Consider the following 26,305-nt stretch of genomic DNA (forward strand, 5'->3'; position numbering starts at 1 on the left):
ATTTAAAATTTATAGATACTTTATGCTGAAATGGTTTTTGAAGTATACATGCTGTAAATTACTACCATTTTTTAAGTTTCCATATGTTTTCCGGTAATTGGAACTTATTATTGTAATGAATGTTTTTTCTTTCAGGTATAAGAAGCTGCTGTCCCTCTTAACCTTTGCTTTGCAGTCCATTGATAATTCCCACTCAATGGTTGGCAAACTTTCCAGAAGGATCTACTTGAGTTCTGCAAGAATGGTTACTACAGTACCCCATGTGTTTTCAAAACTGTTAGAAATGCTAAGTGTTTCCAGTTCCACTCACTTCACCAGGATGCGTCGCCGTTTGATGGCTATTGCAGATGAGGTAGAAATTGCTGAAGCCATCCAGTTGGGCGTAGAAGACACTTTGGATGGTCAACAGGACAGCTTTTTGCAGGCATCTGTTCCCAGTGACTATCCGGAAACCACAGAGAAGAGTTCCCCTGAGTGCACAATCCATTTAGAGAAAACTGGAAAAGGATTATGTGCTACAAAATTGAGTGCCAGTTCAGAGGACATTTCTGAGAGACTGGCCAGCATTTCAGTAGGACCTTCTAGTTCAACAACAACAGAGCAACCAAAGCCAATGGTTCAAACAAAAGGCAGGCCCCATAGTCAGTGTTTGAACTCCTCTCCTTTATCTCATCATTCCCAATTAATGTTTCCAGCCTTGTCAAGCCCTTCTTCTTCGGCCCCATCTGTACCAGCTGGCACTGCAACAGATGTCTCTAAGCATAGACTTCAGGGATTCGTTCCCTGCAAAATACCTTCTGCATCTCCTCAAACACAGCGCAAGTTTTCTCTACAATTCCACAGAAACTGTCCTGAAAACAGAGACTCAGATAAACTTTCCCCAGTCTTTACTCAGTCAAGACCCTTGCCCTCCAGTAATATACACAGGCCAAAGCCATCTCGACCTACCCCAGGTAATACAAGTAAACAGGGAGAGCCCTCAAAAAATAGCATGACACTTGATCTGAACAGTAGTTCCAAATGTGATGACAACTTTGGCTGTAGCAGCAGTAGTAGTAATGCTGTTATACCCAGTGATGAGACAGTGTTCACCCCAGTAGAGGAGAAATGCAGATTAGATGTCAATACAGAGCTCAACTCCAGTATTGAGGACCTTCTTGAAGCATCTATGCCTTCAAGTGATACAACAGTCACTTTCAAGTCAGAAGTTGCTGTCCTCTCTCCTGAAAAGGCTGAAAATGATGATACCTACAAAGATGATGTGAATCATAATCAAAAGTGCAAAGAAAAGATGGAAGCTGAAGAAGAAGAAGCTTTAGCAATTGCCATGGCAATGTCAGCGTCTCAGGATGCCCTCCCCATAGTTCCTCAGCTGCAGGTTGAAAATGGAGAAGATATCATCATTATTCAACAGGATGTAAGTATAGATTCTTTAAGAGGTTAGAAAACTTCCTTGGGGCTAGGCAGTGACTCATACCTGTAATTCCAGCACTTTGGGAGGCTGAGGCCGAAGGATTGCTTGAGCACAGGAGTTCGAAACCAGCCTGGTCAACAAAGCAAGACCCTGTCTCTACAAAAAATTAGCCAGGCGTGATAGTGCACACCTGGGGTCCCAGCTACTCAGGAGGCTGTGGTGGGGAGGGTCACTTGAACCTGGAAGTTTGAGGCTGCAGTGAGCTGTGATTACACCATTGCACTCTAGCCTGAATAACAGAGCAAGACACGGTCTCACAGAGAGCTTCCTTAGACCATACGAAAATAAACCTAATTCAGAAATGCTGCTTCTAACATTTAGAAGCAGATTTTTCCACATAAAATTATTACTTTTACAACAATAATGTTTGTACTGTTTAAACAGCAATAATTCTTGTCTGTGGGCATTTCTGGTTAATTCTATAATGGTGATCACTTTTGCATTTGATGTTAGTCACAAATACCTTCCATTCAGAGGTCACATTTATAGGTGGTTTGGGAAGCCAGACTGAACAAGAATAATATCTTGCCGACTAATTTCACAAAATCTTACTCCTTTAACAGTAAAAAGATTGCTTTCATTTAATATGTAGACACCAGAGACTCTACCGGGACATACCAAAGCAAAACAACCGTATAGAGAAGACACTGAATGGCTGAAAGGTCAACAGATAGGCCTTGGAGCATTTTCTTCTTGTTATCAGGCTCAAGATGTGGGAACTGGAACTTTAATGGCTGTTAAACAGGTAAATATCTAGTGAGCATATAAATGAAATGATTCAAATCACAAAATGAAGCATGTTCAGTAAAAAGAATAAAGGATATGTCCACATGTTTGTGCTTTAGCTCTTTAAACTTTGAGAAACTTAGATTTCAAAGTAGATGTTTCCAAAGCACCAGAAATATCATGAATTCTGTTATTATTAAAAGTTGAGGCCGCACGTGGTGGCTCATGCCTGTAATCCCAGCACTTTGGGAGGCTAAGGAGGTTGGATCATTTGAGGTCAGGAGTTCGAGACCAGCGTGGCCAGTGTGATGAAACCCTGCCTCTACTAAAAATACAAAAATTGGCCAGGCGTGGTGGTAGGCACCTGTAGTCCCAGCTACTCAGGAGGCTGAGACAGAAGAATTGCTTGAACCCAGGAGGTAGAGGTTGCAGTGAGCCGAGATCGCACCATTGTACTTAAGCCTGAGCGACAGAGCAAGACTGTCTCAAAAAAAATAAAAGTTGAAGTATGATTATCATAAGACTACAATATCAAGATGGGCCTTACAAAGGTTTTTTTGGTTTTGCTTTTTGTAGGTAGTAGAGGTGTGGTTTTCAGGTACTTTCAACAGTGTACTGGTGCAGTGCCATCTTGGAGTTTCAGTGGATTTACTTTTTATAATGAGTATACTTAGGATAGGAAAGTTATTAAACTTTCATTTTTAAATCATGTTGATTATTTTCCCATATTTGGACTTTTCTCATTTTTACTCTGAGACTATTGGAATATTGACTATATCCGGATATTTTTGTCATTTCTGATGTTCACTGCTGCTTACGCTAGATTCTTAGTGTTTAAAAGAGTTTGACTTGGGTTTTTTTAAAGTACATTGCATCCATGAACATAAATGCCATCTGTTGCTAATATATATGCTGGTTTGCATTTGTTCGTTTTAGATCAGATTGCTAGAGAAAATATGCAAAACTCTGTGAACATGTTTATTTGAAACAGGTGACTTATGTCAGAAACACATCATCTGAGCAAGAAGAAGTAGTAGAAGCATTAAGAGAAGAGATAAGAATGATGAGCCATCTGAATCATCCAAACATCATTAGGATGTTGGGAGCCACGTGTGAGAAGAGCAATTACAATCTCTTCATTGAATGGATGGCAGGTATGTTAATGTTTTAAATTACAAATAGTATACATGGATTTAACTTTCTGTGATTAAATTTAGGAAAAACCGGTTTAATTAAAATTTATTTTTATCAAAGAGTTTGGGTTTCTAAAACCAAATCACCCGAATATATTAGTATGAACCACAGATACTTCATTTTGTATTTCATTTAATATAAATGAAATATTGACTATCTCTACCTTTTAAACTTTTCCAGTGTGTTTTTCAATGATTGTGTAGCATTGTTGTTTTTAATACTTGATATGTATAAGATCTGTATATTTCCAGGTAGCCATGATAAACTGGACAGATGAGGAGGTGTTTTAACATAACAATATAAAAACAAAATTAACATATAACTTGAAAACTTACTACAAGTAAACTAGCACTGAAGCATAAAGTTGAACCTTGTCATCTGCTGAAATAAATGAAGACTGAGTTTTATTTTGTATTATACAATGTATACAATAAAATTAATGACCTGATGTGATGAACGGGTTAAGTGTTTGGTTTAACTTCTTAGATTTGCGTGTGTATTTAAGAGTGCATTTCTATTTACCAATCAGTTCTTAAGTGCGTTATGTGTTGTTGGTCTTAATAAAGATTTACGCTACAGTAGATAGGTTGACTACTATAAACACTTTTAAAAGCAGCTAAACTTGAGACATGTTCCAGGGCAGAGCTAGTAAATGGTAGGATATGAAGCCTAACTCTGGGTCTTCTGTTCCTCCTCCCATTCATTTCACCTTTTACTAAATAATTGTTAACATTGTTTACTTTAGTCATTAATAAAGTTGTTTTGTGTTATTTTGAGAAGACAGAGAAGTGAATTGTACATTTCAGAAATAGTTTCATCCAAAATGGTTAACTTTTACAGCTTTCTGAAATCTTGACCCTCCAATAAACTGGTTCCCTGTGGGTTCCATGAAAGTGTCTCCTAATTAGTAGTTTTTGAGATGATACAGGAATATGTTAGTTTTGAAATGTTTTTCTTCTATTTCATATGTGAATGTGAGTTCATGCAGTGAAAACCTTAGAAATCAAAGTGTAATAAATACTTTTAATTCCGTCTTTAAGTTTATGATAATTATTTCTATTGTCTTATAGGGGGATCTGTGGCTCATTTGCTGAGTAAATATGGAGCTTTCAAAGAATCAGTAGTTATTAACTACACTGAACAATTACTTCGTGGCCTTTCGTATCTCCATGAAAACCAAATCATTCACAGAGATGTCAAAGGTAGGAATTCTTTTAATTATTATCTAGTGACAAAATAAAAAAAATTAATGTAATTTTAAAATTCGGGGCTAGGCGCAGTGGCTCACACCTGTAATCCCAGTACTTTGGGAGGTGAAGGCAGGTGGATCACTTGAGGTCAGGAGTTCGAGACCAGCCTGGCCAACATGGTGAAACCCCATCTCTACTAAAAATACAAAAATTAACAGGGTGAGGTGGCGCATGCCTGGAATCCTGGCTATTTGGGAGGCTGAGACAGGAGAGTCGCTTGAACCCAGAAGGCAGAGGTTGCAGTGAGCCAAAATCATACCACTGCACTCCAGCCTGGGTGACAGAGCAAGACTCTGTCTCAAAGAAGGAAAAAAAAAATGAACCTTTGTTGATGGTTTCTAACTATGGGATTTTTTTCTTCTGAGTAATTCAGAATATTAGAACCGAAAGAAGTCTTAGGGGTCATTTAATCTGCCTTCCTCATTTAATAGAAAAATATATTGAATACAAGAGAGGCTGTGCCTTTTCTACAGTTTTATTGCTAGTTAATGGCAGAAAGTATACAATACATGTCTCCAGATTCCCTGTCTTGGCCTCATGATACACAGGCTCCCAGAAAGTTCCTTTACCTGGTTTTATTTAGAATAATGGGATATTGGGATATCATAAACTTCTTTTAAGAAAAATTCCTTCAAATCTTTTGTGGTTCCTGTTCTTTTTTTTTTTTTTTTTTTTTTTTTTGAGACAGGGTCTCTGTCACTCAGGCTGGAGTGTAGTGTTGCAAACATGGCACACTGCAACCTTCGCTTCCTGGACTCAAGTGATCCTCCCACCTCAGCCTCCCAAGTAGCTGGGACAACAGGTGTGCGCCACCATGCCTGGCTAATTTTTTATATTTTTTGTAGGGATGGAGTTTTGCCATGTTGCCCCCAGGCTGGTCTTGAACTCCTGGGCTCAAGCGATGCGCTTGCATCAGCCTCCCACAGTGCTGAGATTACAGGCATGAGCCACCGTGCCTGGCCTCAGTTTATTTTTCTCAAGAGCAAATTTGGTTTTCTGTCATCATTATTTTTAGCTAGTATTTGACATAATGTATTGAAGTAATTTTATAACTTTTTTAATTAAGCTCTAATTATGAATTTAGCACATATACTTTGAATTGGTCTAGATCAGTATGTTTCAACAAAATTGTCTTCAAATGTAAATTAGGCTAAAATGTGAATTTTGGAAAAAGATTTTGTTGGAAAGCATATTAAAGGTTTTCAACACTCAAGTTTCACTAAATCGCCTTTTTGATCTCCTTGTGCTTTATAATATTTGTTTTTCAGACTTTGCTTTCAAGGTTTTAGATTTTCCTTATGCTAGAGAGAGCTGTGTGCCTTTAGCAAGAATGAAGTGAAAGGAAAAGAGAGTAACTGTCTGAACCTCTGAAATGTTCACTTCTTTCTTTTGTAGTTGTCCTATTTCATTAGTATTTTTACTGGGTTTTTAATCTGTCCTTATTTTTGTTTTTTTAACGTACAAGGTCATTTGCTGTGTTTGTTGACAGGTGCCAATTTGCTAATTGACAGCACTGGTCAGAGACTAAGAATTGCAGATTTTGGAGCTGCAGCCAGGTTGGCATCAAAAGGAACTGGTGCAGGAGAGTTTCAGGGACAATTACTGGGGACAATTGCATTTATGGCACCTGAGGTGAGAAGCATCTTTGAGTGTGATGAAAGAAAATATTTTTGAGTTCTGTGTAACAGCATTATACTAAACCATCTTGCAGTGATATCCAGTATGTACTTACCAATTAGAAGTCCATGGCCCTTAAAATACGGTTTTAATAGTATCTTTCATTGAGACCCTTCTTCCCAACCTTTCTGTCTTTGCCTTGACACAATTCAAAAAATAGGTTCTAATAGATTTGCTTAAGGGCTGTTACTAATAAAGAATTTTGGGGTAATTTATAGCAGTTGTTTCGTAGTAAACTCAAAGTGCACATAACAAATTTTTAAAAATATTCCCTCTCTATTCTAAAAGGAGATGAGCATACAGAGGCAGGTTCTGTCAGTAGTAGAAGGAGTTTAAGCATTGTTATTCTGATTCAGCCTCTTCTGTCGTGTTCGTAATTCTTCATGTTCATATGTAGTAATGTTTGTTGTCCTCTTGCCACTTAGTTTGCTAAGAGCAAAATTCTGTGATGTGACTCTGCTTCAGAATCTCACAATTCTCCAAAATATTTTTGTATACCTGGAAAATTAAGCTATTAATGAAATAAATTAGATTTAGGTAGTCCACATAATTGCTGTTTGTACCAGTTTTCTCCCTAAGGTAAGAAAGTAGAATCTATAACTACAAATTGGCCTTCTCTTTTTTCAAATGAGTCATATTTCCAAATTAACTCTGATTTATTTTAGGTACTAAGAGGTCAGCAGTATGGAAGGAGCTGTGATGTATGGAGTGTTGGCTGTGCTATTATAGAAATGGCTTGTGCAAAACCACCATGGAATGCAGAAAAACACTCCAATCATCTTGCTTTGATATTTAAGGTAATTGTGAGATAAAAATTACTTCTTGGTGCTAAAAGGAGTACAGCAGAATTTGGCAGGAGGCAAATTTTGATGGGTTCTCCCTAACAATCTAGCATGAAGGTAAATAAATAAATTGTATATTTATTCAGAGAGGATTTGATACACAATTTTTTTTACTTTAAGATGATGTAAAAGCAATACAAATTCAGTAAAAACCATACTTTGAATTTTGATTTTTTTCTGAGCTAGCAATATGTGGTACAATATAATCTGATGATGCCAGGCAGTGTCAGCGAGTCACAGCTCCCAGTCAGCCACACAGTCACGAGAGTAAACAACCAATACTCTATAGTGGACTGTGTTGTCAGATGATTTTGCTGAACAGTAGGCTAATATAGGTATTACAAGCACATTCAAGGTAAACCAGACTAAGCTACAGTATTTGGTGGGTTAGGTGTATTAACTGCATTTTTCAGCTTACAATATCATCAACTTAAAAGGGTTTATCATGACATAACCTCAGCGTAAGTCGAAGAGCGTCTGTGTATATTTCCAGTAGTTGGTATTGTCAGTGGTGTTGTCAATGTTAGTGACATATATAGTCACTTCTTGTTATTTGAGGTAGTTATGCTCTGTTAAGTTGCTACGAATATTGAATTAGCAAATAGTAAAACACTGCTCCTAGAAGAAATTAGAAGAAATATGTACTGCATTTATATATATGTGTATCTATATCCATCCATCACTTTTAAAACGTGAAATTCCTCATGCATTTTACATAATTCAAAATTTTTTAAATCTAATTTACCATTTTCTTTTGTTTGTTTTTTGTTTTTGTTTTTGAGACAGTCTCGCTGCAGTGCCCAGGCTGGAGTGCGATGGCGCGAACTCAGCTCACTGCAACCTCTGCTTCCCAGGTTCAGGCGATTCTCCTGCCTCAGCCTCCTGGGTAGCTGGGACTACAGGCACGTGCCACCATACCCAGCTAATTTTTGTATATTTAGTAGACATGGAGTTTCACTATATTGGCCAGGCAGGTCTTGAACTCCTGACCTCAAGCCCGCCTTGGCCTCCCAAAGTACTGGGATTACAAGTGTGAGCCACTACATCTGGCCTAATTTACTATTTTGTATATTTTTAAAATTCACACCCAAGTCAGTTCAGTCCTGTCTACCTTTCATACCTTTTTATAACTCACAAATCAGTTATCTCCTTTTCCACCATAGAATAGGTAATGGTTGAGATTTTTAGCTTTTCAGTAGATGTGATGGTTGAAATCATGGGCTTTGGAGTCACACTGACCTAGTTTTAAACCCTGGCTCTACCCCTTATTGGCCATGTGATCACAGGAAAATTATTTTTTGTGTCTACCCTCTATTTTCTCATATGTAAAATTGGTGCAAGAACCCCATGCAGCACGTACTTCGTGGGATTACTCTGAAGATAAACAAAATTACACCTAGGCCTTAGTCAAGCACTCAGCCCACACAGTCAACTCCACCTGCCGTAACCTCCTCCAGTGCTCCCCACACTTACTATATAACCTCCTCAGTCACCTCTCTGACAATACCTGTTTTGTATTACCACCTCATTTCCTCTATTCTTTCAGACGTCCAATGTTCCTTCCCTACGTGGTTCAGATTCTTACTCTCTTTAAGGCCCACATTTTGTGCTTCTCCTGCTTAGGGCACCCGCTTTTAACTCCTTCCACAGATTCTCCTAGCATTTTAGTACATACTTGTTTCTGACACTTTGTTTCTTGTCTCCTAGTTATGTTCCTGTCTTGCCTCCTTTTTCAAACTACCTCACGTCTGATTCATTTTTTTCTTTTCAGAGTCTTATACAGAAGTTGCTCAATAAATACTCATGGCTAGGATCAATTTGAAAGTTTGATGTTATTTTAAGAGTTTTGGTGAGACCCTGGAAACAATTGTAAATAATTTTCAAATTGGCACAGTTCATATTTTAACAGATTTCATGGCATTCTCCTTCCTAGGTAAAGTTTAAAGAAAATTGTACTATAACATTTTCAGTTTCCTTAACTTGAAGTAAATACTTTGAGGCCTTTGGAATCACCCCAGAGCTTTCTCAAACACTTCCATACCCTGTTTATGATAGTATTAATTGCTGTAGCATGTTTTTTTAGAGAGTGATTTGGCAATATCCGCCAGAATTTTTAATGCACTTATTCTTTGACTCAGCTATGCCCATTGTTAGGAATTTACTCAAGATTACGTCTAGAAGTACCAAGTGTCAAGTTCAAGATTATTCAGTGTACTCAAGAAAGTAATTAAATTATCCACACTATACAGAAATTAAACAAGTGTAAAGCTGTTGATGTTGATTTACAAAGTGCTACAAGATTATACTATTAAGTGAAAAGAGCAAGGTATATAAAGTGATCCTGGCCAAGCACAGTGGCTCATGCCTGTAATCTCAGCATTTTGGGAGGCTGAGGCGGGAACAGAGCTTGAACCCAGGAGTTGGAGAGCAGACTGAGCATAGTGAGACCCCATCTCTATTAAAAAAAAAAAAATTAGCTGGGCATAGTGGCACCACCTGTGCTCCGAGGTACTCAGGAGGCTGAGGTGGGAGGATCGCTTGGGCCCAGGAGGTCAAAGCTGCAGTGAGCCGTGTTCAAACCACTGCACTTCAGCCTGGGTGGCAGAGTGAGAGAGAGACCCTGTCTCTAAATTAAGTTTTCTCTTTTGTAGACATTTTAGAAAATCTTAAGTCTGTGAATGTATTGGCCTTTTTTCTCCACAAACACACACACACACACAAATCGTCAACAGTAAGTTACATTTGGGGAGAAGGAAGAGGGACTTTAATTTTTTGTTTTGTATTTTTCCTTTTTGTGGTGTGTAAGATGTGTATATATCAGCTGAGTATATTGTGATACAGGATCACAGACCTTAGAGGAATTTTCTTTATATTATTTTGCATTTTTTTAACCCAAAGCATTTATGAAATTACTGGGATAGGGAAAAGAAAGAGTTTTCTTGTGATTAGGAGTGGGTAGGTGAGTTTAAAGTAGTCAGACTTAAAACTTTTTTATAAAACCATTCTTCATAGTGTATTTGATACTAAGAATCAGAATTTGTCCAACATGGAAGGAAAAAAACAATGCAGTTGTGTTTTCTATGTATTAAATTGACTCTTCAGTTTTAGTCTTTCTTAATCTAAATAGCTCTCTCTGCTGAAGAAATAGAAAACGTGCAGTAAGAACAAACCATCTTGGAGACTGACTATGAGGACAGCAGAATCTATTTGAGTGAATACTTTACCTGAACATTTTGATGTACTTAGCCTTGTTGATTTAAATAATAAGGAATAGGATAGATTTGATCAAATCCTAAAATCCTAAAAGTTGAAAGACTGTTAGAGAAAACCTCCCATCCGGTGGATGAATCTTTTTATAGACTTTTTGATAACAGAAAATCCTCCCACTTCTGCTTCATTTCTCTCTGTTCAGGATGTAAATGTAAGGGTTATGAGGTCGATGCACATGTGCTTGTGTATCAGAAGTTCCAGTCGTGCAAAGCTTCAACACTCTGGCTTTTTCTCCACAGATTGCTAGTGCAACGACTGCTCCATCGATCCCTTCACATTTGTCTCCCGGCTTACGAGATGTGGCTCTTCGTTGTTTAGAACTTCAACCTCAGGACAGACCTCCATCAAGAGAGCTACTAAAGCATCCAGTCTTTCGTACTACGTGGTAGCCAGTTATGCAGATCAACTACAATAGAAACAGGATGCTCAACAAGAGAAAAAAACTTTTGGGGAACCACATTGATATTCTACTGGCCATGATGCCACTGAACAGCTATGAACGAGGCCAGTGGGGAACCCTAACCTAAGTATGTGATTGACAAATCATGATCTTTACCTAAGTTCAGTATGCAAAAGCCCACAACTAGTGCAGAAATTGTAAACCGTGCCTTTCAAAGAACTGGCCTAGGTGAACAGGAAGACAGTGAAGTTTGCATGACTAAATTGCAGAAGCATAATTTTATTTTTTTGGGGCACTTTTTCAGCAATATTAGCGGCTGAGGGGCTCAGAATCTATTTTAATATTTGAATTATTCTTCCATTTCATATAGTGATCACAAGCGGGGGTTCTACAATTCCGTTCAAATTTTTTGTCACTGGCTATAAAATCAGTATCTGCCTCTTTTAGGTCAGAATATGCTATGAGTAGCATTACATACATATATTTTTAAAAGTTGATACTTCTTTATGACCCACAGTTGGCCTTTATTTTCTTAAACACCTGGGCAATTGTGGCTCATTGTGCATTTTACTGTTGGCCCATTCATTTCGTTTTTGGAAATTATGGTTTTGTATTTTCATTTTTATTTACATTCATTTTTGTTTATTCAGGGAAAGGTGATCTTTTTTTCAAACCAGAAAAAAAAAAAAAAAAAAAAAAAAAACTAGATATGAACAAGAGTTCATTAAATATCTTGCTATTGTAAAAGTTTTTAAAATACAGACTTAATTTTGTTTTTTATATTGGAATACAATAAAGTACTACCTACATTTGAGTCAGTCACCACTCTTATTGTGCAGGTTAAATATAAACTAAAAATTAACTGTCCTCTGTGATGCAACTCACAACGAAGATCAAGATTACCTTAAAATTTATTTGAATTTTTTAGATGTTTTGGTTGTCAAACTGTAGGAAACTTCACAACATTTAAGTCTTACTCTGTATGTAACAATCCATCATTCACCTTCACTACTGGTAATAACATATGACTGCCATTTTCCTTTTACCATGCATCATCTCTTTACAGTAGGCCTGGCAGATCATTTTTAAAAAAGATTATTCAACTACCGATCAGTAATGTTTTTAAAGAATACATTTGCTTTGAACTTGGAAAATGTGTTCAGAAAGAAAAGTGGAATTGAATTTCATTTATACACTAATTCCTTGGATTTTGCACAGTTTACCTAATGGTTTTAGTCTGGAGTTAAATTCAGATGCATGGAATCCTGAAGGAAAATGGTAGCTTTTTAATCTTTTTGTGTGTGTGTGAGTCTTTTAAATCAAATACTGATTAACTATTAAATACAACTTTTGAGATTTTAGTTTTAACTCTTCAGAAGCCAGTGTGAAATAGAATTGGTTATTCTCAAAGACTCAGGATAAACTAAATAAGCTATATAGAGTACATTTAAAATGTACAACACAAATTGGAAATACAATAAGTTACAAGATAAGTTTACAGGGATATATTGCTTATAATTTTTAAAAGGCAGTTTGTTTTTTATGTGAATATGTTTCTTAGTGAAATTTTACATTCCTTTGTTTTGGAAGATTGGCGATATTTGAAGAGTTAAAAATAGTACAGAAATGTGAAGTTTGGTAGCTCTAAATGTGTTGTACTTGACTTTCTGTTTTATTTTGGGTTTTTTTTTTTTTTTTTTTTTTTGACTACTTAGAATTTTCACAATTCTAATAAGATTGTTTCCAAGTCTCTCATGTGCAAGCTTTAAAGGATGCACTCTTGCCATTTTATGTACTGGAAGATCATTGGTCAGATGAATACTGTGTCTGACAAAAATGTAAACTGTATAAACTGAGGAACCTCAGCTAATCAGTATTACTTTGTAGATCACCATGCCCACCACATTTCAAACTCAAACTATCTGTAGATTTCAAAATCCATTGTGTTTGAGTTTGTTTGCAGTTCCCTCAGCTTGCTGGTAATTGTGGCGTTTTGTTTTTTGTTTTGTTTTCAATGCAAATGTGATGTAATATTCTTATTTTCTTTGGATCAAAGCTGGACTGGAAATTGTATCGTGTAATTATTTTTGTGTTCTTAATGTTATTTGGTACTCAAGTTGTAAATAACGTCTACTACTGTTTATTCCAGTTTCTACTACCTCAGGTGTCCTATAGATTTTTCTTCTACCAAAGTTCACTTTCACAATGAAATTATATTTGCTGTGTGACTATGATTCCTAAGATTTCCAGGGCTTAAGGGCTAACTTCTATTAGCACCTTACTGTGTAAGCAAATGTTACAAAAAAAAAAAAAAAAAAAAATCTCTGGGTTAAGAAAATTTGGCTTAAATGTATCCTTTGTTATTTTAAATATATTGAGATATTTTAATTAAAATTTTTACCCCATTGAACCGATTTTATAGTATTTGTACCTATTTTGGTGTTTTTGTCTTTATAGTAAATAAAAGTTTTTGAACAAATGTTAATTGTTACTTTTATTTATTTTGAAATAATTTCATACTTATATAAAAGTTGCAAGAATACCACAGAGAACTTCTGTATACCCTTCACCCAAAGACCCTAGTCAGGTTTCGCCAGCTGCCCATTTATGTCCTTTATAGCAAGAGGATCCAAACCAGGATCACAAGTTGCTCTCAGTTGTCATGTTTCTTCAGTCTCATTGAATCCAGGGCCATTCTTAGTTCTTCCTTGACCTTAATGGCCTTAATTTTTTAAAGATTTCAGATTATTATTTTATAGAAGCCCCTCAAATGGAGTTTGTCTGGTGCTGCTTCTTAATTAGATTCAGAGTACACACTTTTGGCAGGAACATCACAGGTGATGCTGTGCTCCTCTCGGTGTGTCATGTCAGGATGCAGACAGGTCATTTGCCCCGTCACTAGTGATAACTGATAGTAACACTGTATAGTTACTCTTTCCTTTTATAATTAAAATCCACCTTTATAATTGAAAGTATTCTTTAGGGGCGATATTTGAGACTACATAAATACCATGTTTCTTGCCCAGTTTTAACTCTCTGCTCTTAGCTTTTTTGCCTGAATATATTACTCTGATGGTTGCCAAATGGTGATCTAGTTCCTTCACTTCTTCTTTGCAGCATTTTGCATTTTGCTGCAAAGAAGAGCTTTCCCTTCTCCCATTTATTTATCATGTATCATATATTTGCCCAAGTTGCGGTTTGCCCAGTGGGAATGTCTGAAAGCTAGCTTCTCTATCCTTGGCAAGCCACCATTATTCTTTAAACACTTCCATACTTTCAGCCCCATCTTATGCCAAAGTGTCTCCTTTGGCACTGGGATCAGCCATTTTCCCAGAGCTCTGATTCCTTTGATGGAGAACAGTATTTTTAAAACCAAGATCTGGGTGCTAGATAGGCTCAATTCTACTGTGTGTCACCGCTCATTGGCTCTCTTGGTAGAGCTGGAATATATATATGAATATATACAGTTCTGCACACACTTGTAAAATATGCATACATATACCTACATACATACACATAAAAACCATGAGCTCACACCAACCTTCCAATTGCAATCCAACGCCAACAGGGTTCACTCAAGCTTTCCCTTTTTCCAGATTTGTAACTTCCTTTTCAGGCAGTGAGAATCGTGACTCCGATTATTCCCAACATACTGACTGACTTGCTTAATTCTTCCCCTCCCCCATGTAACCAATCTCCATGCAGGATGGTTAATGTCAGAGTTCAGAAGCCATTTTGTTTCTCTACATTGGTTTCAAGTTTCTGTATGATTTGATTTTTTTTTTTTTTTGGCGGGGGGACAGTCTCGCTGTTGCCCAGGTTGAAGTCCAGTGGCACAATAGCTCACTAAAGGCTCTGCCTCCCAGGTTCAAAGGATTCTCCTGCCTCCCGAGTAGCTGGGATTATAGGTGGACACCACCATACCTGGTTAATTTTTGTATTTTTAGTAGAGACAGGGTTTCACCATATTTGCCAGGCTGGTCTCGAAATCTTGACCTCAGGTGAACCACCTGCCTCAGCCTCCCAAAGTATAATTTGATTTTAAATGTACATCTTTTAAATAGGTTTTGGGTATTTTTGCAAAAGGGTATATTTCTGTCACTTAAGAAAAATATTAAGTTGGAGAAAACTTTTTGTTCCAGATGAATAGAATCAATTCTATTGCTCCTTAATTCTTTTTAAATGATACTAATAATTTTATAAAATGGGTGACAGTCTTCACGTCAGAAACCAGAAAAATGTTGGGCTATTATGCTCATATCATATGGAAATGCCGATGATTGTATTTATGAGCTGATGTAAGTCATTTGTTATAAAACAATGCATGAAATAACTACAGTCAGGGAAAACAGTGACTAATGAAAACTTACACAAATTGCTGTCTTTCTATGTCATGACATGGTTTGGCCGTTTTAAATTATACTGTAAGCATAAATGCCAGGTTGAGCTGTGATGATAAAGGAAAGGACTGGCCTCTTGAAGTAGGTAATGACGGATTTGGTGACTACAGGACCTGAGATACAACCTGGGTTAAATCTGATTCTGCCACTTACCTGCTACGTGACCCCCATTTTGACTTTCCGAACCTCCATTTCTGCATCTGTAAAATGAAAGTGACAGTGTTGTGAGAAGTAAGAGAGCCTATATAAATGGTGTCGAATAGTACCTGGCATGTAGTGAATGTACAATATGTGTTTTTATGAATGACTCAAAGGTCACAGACTCAAAACACCCACTGGACTAGATCCCCAGCAAGGCTTGTGGCAGACCTAAGAGTTTGCATCAAGTTCATGTCCAAGGTAGGCCACTGTTACCATGTCAGAATGAAAGCCCAGTGTTGTCAAATGCTCTAAATTTTCAAGAGAAACTGGAAATCTGGATTTTAGGTGCAATTCCCTATGTTTAAACATTAAAAACTAATTTAAATCCTTATTAAGAACTATAAAAACTATTTGGGCTAGACTACTGGCCTGTGGCTGACTACCTTTGACCTCTGACCTGTGCCCAGACTTAGAAAACAAAAGAGGTAGAAAATTAGAGGGGAATGTCAGCTTTGGGAAATTGGATCTAAGACTTTTGTCTTTTTTTTTGTTTGTTTTTTGTTTGAGACAGAGTCTCGCTCTGTGACCTGGCTGGAGTTCAGTGGCATGATCTCAGCTCACTGCAACCTCCAACTCCCTGGTTTAAGCGATTTTCCTGCCTCAGCCTCCCAAGTAGCTGGGATTACAGGCACTCGCCACCACGCCTAGCTAATTTTTTTGTATTTTTAGTAGAGACGGGGTTTCACCATGTTGGCCAGGATGGTCTCGATCTCCTGACGTCATGATCTGCCCGCCTCAGCCTCCCACAGTGCTGGGGTTACAGGCATGAGCCACCATGCCCAGCCAAGACTTTTGTCTTCTAAGATGTGAGATGAACAAAAGTGGAGATGCTGATTATAGATGCTAGAGAGCTTACCTCTGAAGAGAAAATTAATGTCTTAACTATACACACTAATGTGAAGTGCTTACCACTATAGCTCAAGTATCATGTTACAAAATATTAATATGCATATGTAACATTCAAATATGTTGTCAATGTTAGAGTTAACTTTGTAGGTTTTATTTTGCAATAGCTAACTGTCTGCACAATCTGTTACCAAAAGAACTCCATCGATGACTGAAGCCAATCTCATTAGTTGGTATGCAACCTGACATCTCTATACCCCATGCCTCATGGCCCTCAGTTTGTAGCTTATCAAATCTGTAGAGGTAAAACCAGCCTAAGCTGATGTGGTGAGGGATAAATCCTTCATGCCCCAAAATTCTTTTTCCCACAATGCTGAGATTCCTGTTAGAGTTTATTTTTGAGATAACTAAGTGATAGCTTCCCTTAAAGTCAATTTGCTTAATAAGATTTCTCAACATCTATGTAGACATAGTGAGAGGATGAGGATTGTAACCAGGGTGAAATGGAGAGAAAGGATAGGAGGAGAAATAAAAAGATGGGAGAGAGTGGCATGACGATATTTGTGCGTTAGAGCACCCTTGCAGTATCTTGAAGAAAGAATCACATGGGCCAATACAAAAGGCAGGGAGAAAGAAGGCAATTGCAGTATCCAGAGCCTAGGTAAAGGTAGCATCATAGGAATGAGGAGGAAGAGACAAATCTGAGTGATATTAAACAGCAGAATTGAAAGATTGTAGAAATGACCTTGGGGGAAGGGTATGAGGAAGATGGAGAATGACATCGAGGATGCGTCTGCTATCCAGGCTTGGTCACCTGTGTGAACGCTGGTGCCGTTATTGATACAAGGAAATGACAGGGGAGTAGATTGGAGGACAAGATGTGCTTTGGACATGTTAAATTCGAGTTGTCTGGAGGATATTCAAGTAGAAGTTTCCAGTAATACTGTATATGCACATCAGTACCTCCAGAGATACTTTGGTTGCAAATAATAAATGTGAAAGCTATTGACATATAAATGGTCACTGAAGCGATTGATAGATCATGTAGGGTTGTACTCAGCTGCATGTAAAAGTGACTGGACACATAGCCTACGAACGAGAGAGGGTAAGCAGGTCAGGGCCGGTGTATTAGGCCTAGGATGTCATCGATGTTGCCATGCTTTATCTTTCCGCTCCACTCTTCTTAGCATGAGGCTTTCATCCTCAGGCTCCAACTCTGGTCTCCAATCTACAATCAGAGAAAGAAAAAGGAAAATAAAAAGGTAGTGCCTGTGTCAGGAAGACACAAACTTTCCTAAAAATACTTCTGAGATTTTCAGTCATTTGACTAGAACTCCCCAGCTGTAAGGAAGTCGGAGAAGAATGGGCATCAAGCAGGTAACTTTACAGCATCTACCACAATGAGTGACAAGGGAAATGGGGGAGAATACTCAGGAGAATATGTTCAGTGAGGAAAAACCAACACCAGAACCCCGATGAAGACCAAGATTTAAGGCATAGACAGAAGCAGAATAGATAAAGGAGACAAGAGCTCATCTTCAGAAACTAGAAATGCACAGGGTCAGGGAAATCAAGAGAGGAGAATGTTTTAAAGAAAGGTCAGTAATTTCAAAAGCCACAGACGTCAGGTAAGATAAGAACTTCAGTCTCACAAGGGGAATGGCAAGGACCATTCCAGTGAAGCCAACTGGAAGGAAACATGATCATATCTGGGCAAGCATGGTCATGGAGATGACGTGCATAACCTACTTTGTCCAGAAGTCTGTCTAGGAGCAAAAGTGAAGGGAACAACGTGGAAGAATTAGTTGGCCAATTATGCAACATCCAGAAGAGGGCAGCAGAGTAAAACTTTTCTTTAATTTGCACTGACTGCCAGATATCTGAAAATCAAACGTTATCTCACCCCTTTCTCAGGAATAGAGCAGAAATCTCAGTGCTCCCCTTAGAATGCTGAAAAAACTCAAAACAATCACTGAGAGTTGCATTTTTCCATTCTAAAACCTAGATTCAATGCTTATCTATTGCCTAACAGGGTGTTCCTAGTCCCTCTACCTCCTTGCAACAGTCTACTTAACAACAAAAGGAGAGGCTGTAGCAAGATACTTGATGCCCTTTCCTGGTCTCTTGTTCTCAGAACCACTCTGCTGACAGCTGGCAGGGTCATCTATCCATCCATCCATCCATCTATATCCATCCATGCATCTATCCATCCATGCATCCTGCCAACCACTCTTCCTCTGAGCTTTTCAAACTCTATTTCCAGCTAGTACTCTGCTACTAGAACATTCAATGACTATCTACTGCTGACTACCTCAAATGTCCATGTTTTTTAATGGTCTGAACTTACTCTGCCTAAATCTTTATTTCCTACTATCCCTAATGCCAAATTTCTGTTCTACTCCTTTCATTATATTCCTGCTCTCCGAATCCACTGTGTTCCACCCCACCTCTGCACCTTCCCTCACACCAGTGGTTTTCAAACTTTTTGTTCTCAGAGCAGTCAACAAGTGCTGCCACAGAATATTCCAGTTGATTCCCAAGACTGCCAAAACTAGCTGTGTACTACACACCTGTATGTGGCATGCTGTACAGTATAGTCCTAATAGATTTGTGTATTTATTACATTTTTTTACAGTCGATGGCAGTAAAGTGGCCAGAGGAAAAGATGCCTTTTGCTAATTCATACAAAGAACTAGCAGAGACCATTTTCTCCTCCTTTTTATGCAATATTTTAGGTCCTGCAGCACAAAATTATTTTAAAATACTTTCTAATTTCATCAATATGTAACATACTACTATAATTCACAGAATTGGTATTAACTACAACATTCAATGAAATGTCACATACTTTCCTTCTCAAAATTTTGAATCACAATATGTGGTTCTAACACTCAATTTCCCAAATATTTTTGTCTTCAGACCCCATTACACTTTTAAAAATTGTCAGAAGCCCCCAAGGACCTTTTGTTCATGTGGTTAATAGCTGCTGATATTTACTATGTCAATATTAAAATTGATAAATGCATAAAATGCATTAATTCACAAGAAATAACTATTAAAACTTATTACATGTTAAATCAGATAACATATCTTTATGAAAAATCGCTATATCTCACCCCCAAAAAAGTAGGAGAGTGACATGTTTTATATTTTTTCAAATCTATATAATTTTTTTTTTTTTTGAGAGGGAGTCTTACTCTGTCACTCAGATTAGAGTGCAGTGGTGCCATCTCAGCTCACTGCAACCTCTGCCTCCCGGGTTCAAGCAATTCTCCTGCCTCAGCCTCCCGAGTAGGTGGGATTACAGGCGCCCACCACCACGCCCAGCTAATTTTTGTATTTTCAATAGAGACAGGTTTTCACCATGTTAGCCAGGCTGGTCTCGAACTCCTGACCTCAAGTGATTCACCCATCTTGGCCTCCCAAAGTGCTGGAATTACAGGCGTGAGCCACTGTGCCTGGCCAAATCTATGTAATTTCTAACTTAATAAAAGGCAGTTGGATCCTCATATCTGCTTGTGCATTCAATCTGTTGTTTTATCACACATGTAACCTCTGGAAACTCCACTGTACCCTCAAGAAAGAATGAGAGTAAAGACAAATACATCTCAGTACAATTAAGAAAATAATTTTGACCTCATAGAGCCCAGAAAAGATCCTAGGGACCTCCAGGGTCCCCAGACCACATTTGAGAATTGCTGGCTTCTATTAATCCCTTCTACTTCTCTTCTACTTATTTCTCCTTGAAGCACTCCCCAACTCCGGTAGCTCACACTGAAATTCTATGGTAATTAATATTTAATTTTTAGAAATTATATGTTTTCCCAAATAGACTGTAATCTTTTAAAGTTGTACCTAGGCATACAGTTTTCAGTGAATAAATATTTGCCAGTTATGTTACCCACATTAGGCTACATAGCTCTTCAAATAGTCTACAGAATATCTGCTATCTCTAATTATCATCTCTCTTCCAGCACCGAATTTTGAAATCAAAGTTGTGCCTGCTACTTCCTCTGTCCCCCGACACCCAATACACACACACACACACACACACACACACACACACACACACACACTACAATTTCCTTCTCTGTGTTGGATCATTCCCATCAACACACAAATATGCTATAAGATCTTTTATCTTACAAAATTATTCTCTGCCTTTAGCTCCATTTTTCTTCCTCTCTTTCCATAAAATTTACCGAAAGAGACACACACACTTCTTCCCATTCCTCGCCTCACATTAGGTTCTCAATGCACTCAAACACACTCAAACCTATCACTAAAACTGCTTTTGACCATCTTATGAGGGGTCTGCATTTATTGACAGGTGACTTCATAGTCACTGCTCAATCTATGTTCTTTGCCATCCCCTTTTTCTTCCTGGGTGATCTCATCCAGTGCTCTGGCTAAAAACTCTCACCAGCTATGGCTTTGGAGCTCCAGATGTGAGAATATTCAACTAGTTACTTGACATTTCTTGGAGGCATTTCAAAACTTCACCTTCCCATATCCAATCCATTGGCAAGTCCTGTGAGTTTCTCCAAAATAGAACCCCAATCCATCCACCCTCTCCATCTCCACAGTTACCACCCTAGTCTAAGCTACCATCGTCTCTGCCATAACTACTGTATTCCCCTCCTAACTGGCCTTACCGGTGTGGTGATTGCCACCTTTTCACCACATAATATCCAAAGTATTCTTTTTAAAACATCAATCAGATCCTATCACCCTCCTGCTTAAAACCCTCCAGTGGCTTCCCATTACACTAAGAATCCCAACTCCTCATCAGGACCTACAGGACTTGGCCTCTTCTCTTTCTCCCTGACTTCATCTTTCCCTTTTTCTTACTTACCCTCTTCCATAACCTTATTTTCCTTGCTTGAACATGTCAAGCTCCTCCCCATCTGTGCTTGTCCATTTGCATTGCAATAAGGAATACTTGAGGCTGAGTAATTTATAAAGAAAAGAGGTTTATTTTGCCTCACAGTTCTGCCAGCTGTATGAGAAGTGTGGTGCTGGAGCATCTGCTCCTGGTGAGGCCTCAGGAAGCTTCCAATCACAGCTGAAGGCAAAGGGGAGCTGGTGTATCACATACAGAGAGAAAGAGCATGGGAGAGAGGAGATGCCAGGCTCTTTTCAACAACCAGCTCTTGCATGAACTCACACAGCAAGAACTCACTCAATGAGGTGAGGACAGCACCAAGCCATAGGTGAGGGATCTGCCCTCATGACCCAAACACCTCCCACTAGGCCCATCTCCAACACAGAAGGTCACATTTTAACATGAGATTTGGAGGGAAAAAAACATCCAAACCATATCACTACCTCAGTGCCTTTGCATTTCCCATTGGGAGAATCTCCCCATGAATATTTTCAAGTTTGTTGCATTCTTGTCATTTAGGTCTCAGTCATTTGTGTCATCAGCCTATCAAAAATTGCTACCCCTAATCCCACACCATGTGACTCACATAAAGAGAGTGGGGTCCCAGCAGGAAACAGATAACACATGCAAAATAAGACATTTGAAAATAATTGTGTAACAGCATGGACAGAATGAAGGGAAACCACAGGGAGATTGTATAGAACCATGGAGTTGGCAATTAATAGAGTGCTGTTACCATCCATAGGCCTGAATGAAACCCGGAAACACAGAAGACTACATGGAGAGGACCTTAGGTTGGGATACAGCCAGTACACAGAGACCAGCACCTCACTCTCCTCTATTCTTGAAGTTCCCTGCCAGTGCTCTCCACTGGTCAAATCCACTTGGAAGCAGGAAGACAAGGGACCTTGTTGTTGTGCAAGCCAGTCAATCCCCCAGGGTGTGGACAGTGGCTCTGGAAAGGCTACATAAGATATCCAGCCCACTCTCTTCTCATTATCCTGCCTTATTTTCTTCACAGCATTAATCACTGTCTGACATTATTTATGTGTTTAGTATCTGTCTCCTGCACTAGAGCTCGGGACATAGTAGGAGTTCAATAAATTATTTAAAAATCAAGTTAATCTCATTTTGAGCTCTGGAAGTTACAATCTGTGCAGGCATACATGCCCTATTTATAGATATTTAGGACACTGATGTTAAAGATGATTTTCCCAGCCAGGTGCTGTGCCTCACGCCTGTAATCTCAGCACTTTGGGAGGCCGAGGCAGAAGGACTGATTGAGCTCAGGAGTTCAAGACAAGCCTGGGCAACATAGTGAGACGCCATCTCTACAAAATTAAAAATTTAAAAATTAGCCAGGCATGGTGGTGTGTGCCTGTAATCCTGGCTACTTGGGGAGGATAAGGAGGAAGGATTGCTTGAACCCAAGAGTTGGAGGCTGCAGTGAGCTATACCTTTTCTCAAAAAAGAACATTTTTCCTACACAGTATTTTTGTAATTTATAGCATAAATGGGCTTTAAATGGAAAAACACAGCACATACATTCTTATCTTCAACTGGGTAAAGTATTTGGGGAAACTTGAAACAACAGGAAGTGGGAAAAAGAGTCCGAAGAAGAGAGTAATTTTGGATAGCAGCACATCTCCATGCCCATCATGGCCAATCTTTTGCTTGCTATCTATGATATATTATAAAACTGTCAATTTGTCATTCTTCATTCATCTGTATTTAAAATGTTATGTAAATCAATAAAGACACAGATGATTTAAAAGACACTATGAACCAATGACCTACTTGATATTTATAGAACACTAAACCCAACAACTACAGAATACACATTCCTTTTACCTGAACACGGTATATTCACCAAGATAGAGTGCATGCTGGGACATAAAACAAGTCAATAAATTTAAAAGAATTGAACTCATTCATGTTTTCGGACACAACAGAATTAAACTAAACACCAGTTACAATAAGATATCTAGAAATCCCAAATATTTGGAAATTAAAAACACATTTCTAAATATTTCATGGATTAAAAACATAAATCACAAAGAAATTTTAAAAATATTTTGTACTGAATGATAATGAAAATACAACATATCAAAATTCCTGAGATTTGGCTACAGTAATGCTTGGAAAGATAGTTATAACTTTAGATGCTTCTATAGAAATGAAAGAAGGAAAGACCAAAATCAGTTACCTAATATTTTATTCTGACAAACTAGAAAAAGAAGAGAAAAATAAACCCACTGTAAGTAGAAAACATAAAATACTAAAGATAAGAATATGACTGGTCACAGTGACTTATGCTTGTAATTCCAATGATTTGGGAGGCATAGGCAGGTGGGTCACTTGAGGACCAGTTCAGGCAACATAGTGAGACCCCATCACTAAAAATAAAAAAAGAAAGAAAAAAGACAAGAACAGAGGTCAACAAAATAAAAATTAAGCAGGGAAAAGTAATAAAGCCAAAAGCTGTTTCTTTGAAGATTGACAAACCCTCAATTACACTGATGAAGAAGGGAACACAAACCACCAAAATCAGGAACGAAAATGGGCTATTACAACAGATCATACAGACATTAAAAGGCTAGTAAGACGGTATTTATAAACAACTTTATACCAAGATATTTGACAATTTAGATGAAATGAACAAATTCTATAAAAATATAACTTACCAAACAACACAAGATGAAACAGACATTATGAATAGTCCCGTATCTTTAAAATAAGTTGAATTCATTATGAAAGAAAATTACAAGCCCAGATGTTTTCACAGGCAAATGCTATCTAAAAAATTTTAAAACATACTTCAAAATAATGTGGGATGACAATAGCATATGTTAAAACCTACAGGATCTGACCAAAGAGGTACTCATAACTCAGTAGTTATGTCAGAAATCCAAGGACAGATCAACATTTGACAATGTGTCATCATTCACTACATGAATAAAGGAATAAAAACTATATGGTCATCTCAATAAACAGAGAAAAGTATTTGATATTTATCATTCATTTAAAATTTAAAACAATAAAAAATTTTTGGAAAGTCAAAAATAGAACTTTAAAAAACTTCATAAAGTATACCTACCAGAAAATTACAGTAAATACTAAACTTGAAGGCAAAACCTCAAAACTAGAAGAATGCAGTAGACTTACACAAACCAATAAGGGTAGATCTTCAAGAAGTATTTTTGAGTAAATCAAAGAAGTTGTGGATCCTTATAGTATTTTAACAATACTCACAAAATACTATGTATTTTCTATAAAAACATACGCAAGTATGTAAATACATAAAAATAAAACTGGCAGAAAACACACTAGTCTGATCATTTCTGAGAAGCGCCAAGGACCAGGATTGGTGGAAGCACAAGGTATAGAGTTTGGTTAAGGGTGACTTGAGCTTTAGCTACCATGTTTCTATTTGTACAACTTTAGATGCTTCCGTCAGAAAAGAAGAAAAGATTAAAATTAGTGACCTAATAACCTACTTTAAGAAACTAGAAAAAGGTTTTCATTAATTACTTACCTAACCAAAATTTAATTTTAATACCATAAATACAAAAAACACTGTAAAAATACACAAAAACTGATTTATTTTCTTTTTTGAGACAAGTACATTACCATAGGTAAAGATTAAAGTAGTTCTTTTGGGTTCTTTATTAAGTTTGGAGACTATAAAGAAACTTTCTTGTATGCCACTTATTAATACATCCTGGAACTGAATTGACTCCATTTATCAAGTCAGGTAAATCTAGATTATGCCAAATTATCAAACACAGAGTCTGATAGAAAAGCCTCTAGAGTTTGCTAACATTCTATACGATATGAATGAAATAGAGACACTGGTGGATACTTTTTCTCTTTATTTCTTTCAGAATAGAACAAATTAGTCCCGCAGCTACTGGCAATTGGCTTTTTTTTTTCTTTCTTTCTTTTTTGAGACGGAGTCTTGCTCTGTCACCCAGGCTGGAGTGCAGTGGCGGATCTCGGCTCACTGCCACCTCCGTCTCCCGGGTTCAAGCGATTCTCCTGCCTCACAATCCTGAGTAGCTGGGACTACAGGCACGTGCCACCAAGCCCCCGGCTAATTTTTGTGTTTTTTTGTTTTTTTTTTTTTTGTTTTTTTTTTTAGTAAAGACGGAGTTTCGCCATGTTTGCCAGATTGGTCCTGAACTCCTGACCTCAGGTGATCCACCTGCCTCGGCCTCCCAAAATGCTGGGATTACAGGCGTAAGCCACTGCGCCAGGCCTTGGCTGAGTTTTTATTAGATCTGAGCCGTTCAATTTCAACTTCTGTTTAGGATCCAACCTCGCTCTCAGGCAAAGAATAGAGGAAATGATACCAACGTATTTATCTGTCAATAAACACTTGGTGATTTGAATATGGTTAAGGGATTCCTGTAGTTTGCCCCCCTTAAAAGTGAACTTTGTCCAAACATGTTCTAAATATGTGTGTGCGTGTGTATGCATCTTGCCTTGGCGAGGAGCAGTCGTAAAAGTCCTCTTAAATTTCACCTAGAGACAGACTACTTCCCACCTCATCCTCTGAGGACAACATTAGCCTAAATACCAAAGCCAGATTAAGACGCTGCAAGAAAACTACGGAACAATATCTCTCATGAACCCAGATGCAACACTTCTAGACAAAACTTTTCCAAATTGAATCCAAGACCATATTAAAAGGACAAAAGCATCTCAGTGGTTGCTTGGGGACTGGGGGAGGGGCTGGATCCCTATCTTGGTTTTGGTGTCGAAAACCTATCAAATTGTTCACTTTAAATACGTGCAGTTTATTGTATCCCAACCATACCTCAATAAAGCTGTTTTTCAGAAACATTTGCCCACGTAGTTTTGCCTTTTGGGTGAATGAAGAGAAAAACGAGTGAAAACAGGGCATCATGACATTTTGTTCTTTTACGTGTATATATTCGCAAAACGCCCAAACTGGTAACTTTGGGAACACGGGTTCACGCAGGAGAAGGGCTGCTGTCGGGGGAGGGCTGAAACTCGGGTTCCCGAAGTCGGACTGCTCGGGGGCCACGAAGAGAGGGGGAGAGAACGTCGAGGAAGAGGCAGAGCTCAGGCGGACGGAGGATGGAACACAGAGCGCGGCCGGGACAAAGGGCAGGCC

At 38.1% G+C, this 26,305-nt stretch overlaps 1 protein-coding gene and 1 long non-coding RNA gene across 8 annotated transcripts in view; one reads left to right on the top strand and one right to left on the bottom strand.

The window, feature by feature from the left end:
- The window catches only part of MAP3K1 (mitogen-activated protein kinase kinase kinase 1), a 77,560-nt gene extending 64,248 nt beyond the window's left edge, over positions 1 to 13,312 (top strand). For 2 of the 7 annotated variants that reach the window (XM_021939170.2, XM_021939171.2), the window contains 7 exons: positions 136 to 1,417; positions 2,067 to 2,219; positions 3,192 to 3,354; positions 4,465 to 4,596; positions 6,134 to 6,276; positions 6,987 to 7,118; positions 10,673 to 13,312. In XM_021939170.2, coding sequence (XP_021794862.1) covers positions 136 to 1,417; positions 2,067 to 2,219; positions 3,192 to 3,354; positions 4,465 to 4,596; positions 6,134 to 6,276; positions 6,987 to 7,118; positions 10,673 to 10,822 — 2,155 coding nt within the window. In that variant the 3' untranslated portion in view covers positions 10,823 to 13,312. Of the gene's footprint in view, positions 1 to 135; positions 1,418 to 2,066; positions 2,220 to 3,191; positions 3,355 to 4,464; positions 4,597 to 6,133; positions 6,277 to 6,986; positions 7,119 to 8,934; positions 9,097 to 10,672 lie in introns of all 7 variants that reach the window. The other 5 variants (XR_002522363.1, XR_002522365.1, XM_009208442.3 and 2 more) reach the window with 5 other exon arrangements.
- Positions 12,516 to 15,995, bottom strand: LOC116274901. The gene is made up of 2 exons (XR_004183716.1): positions 15,387 to 15,995; positions 12,516 to 13,741 (listed from the first exon to the last, which is right to left on the bottom strand). It is a non-coding gene; the product is annotated as an uncharacterized LOC116274901 (long non-coding RNA).
- Positions 15,996 to 26,305: the final 10,310 nt, after the last annotated feature.

The sequence above is a fragment of the Papio anubis genome, chromosome 5, assembly GCF_008728515.1.
Source record: "Papio anubis isolate 15944 chromosome 5, Panubis1.0, whole genome shotgun sequence".
NCBI lineage: Eukaryota > Metazoa > Chordata > Mammalia > Primates > Cercopithecidae > Papio > Papio anubis.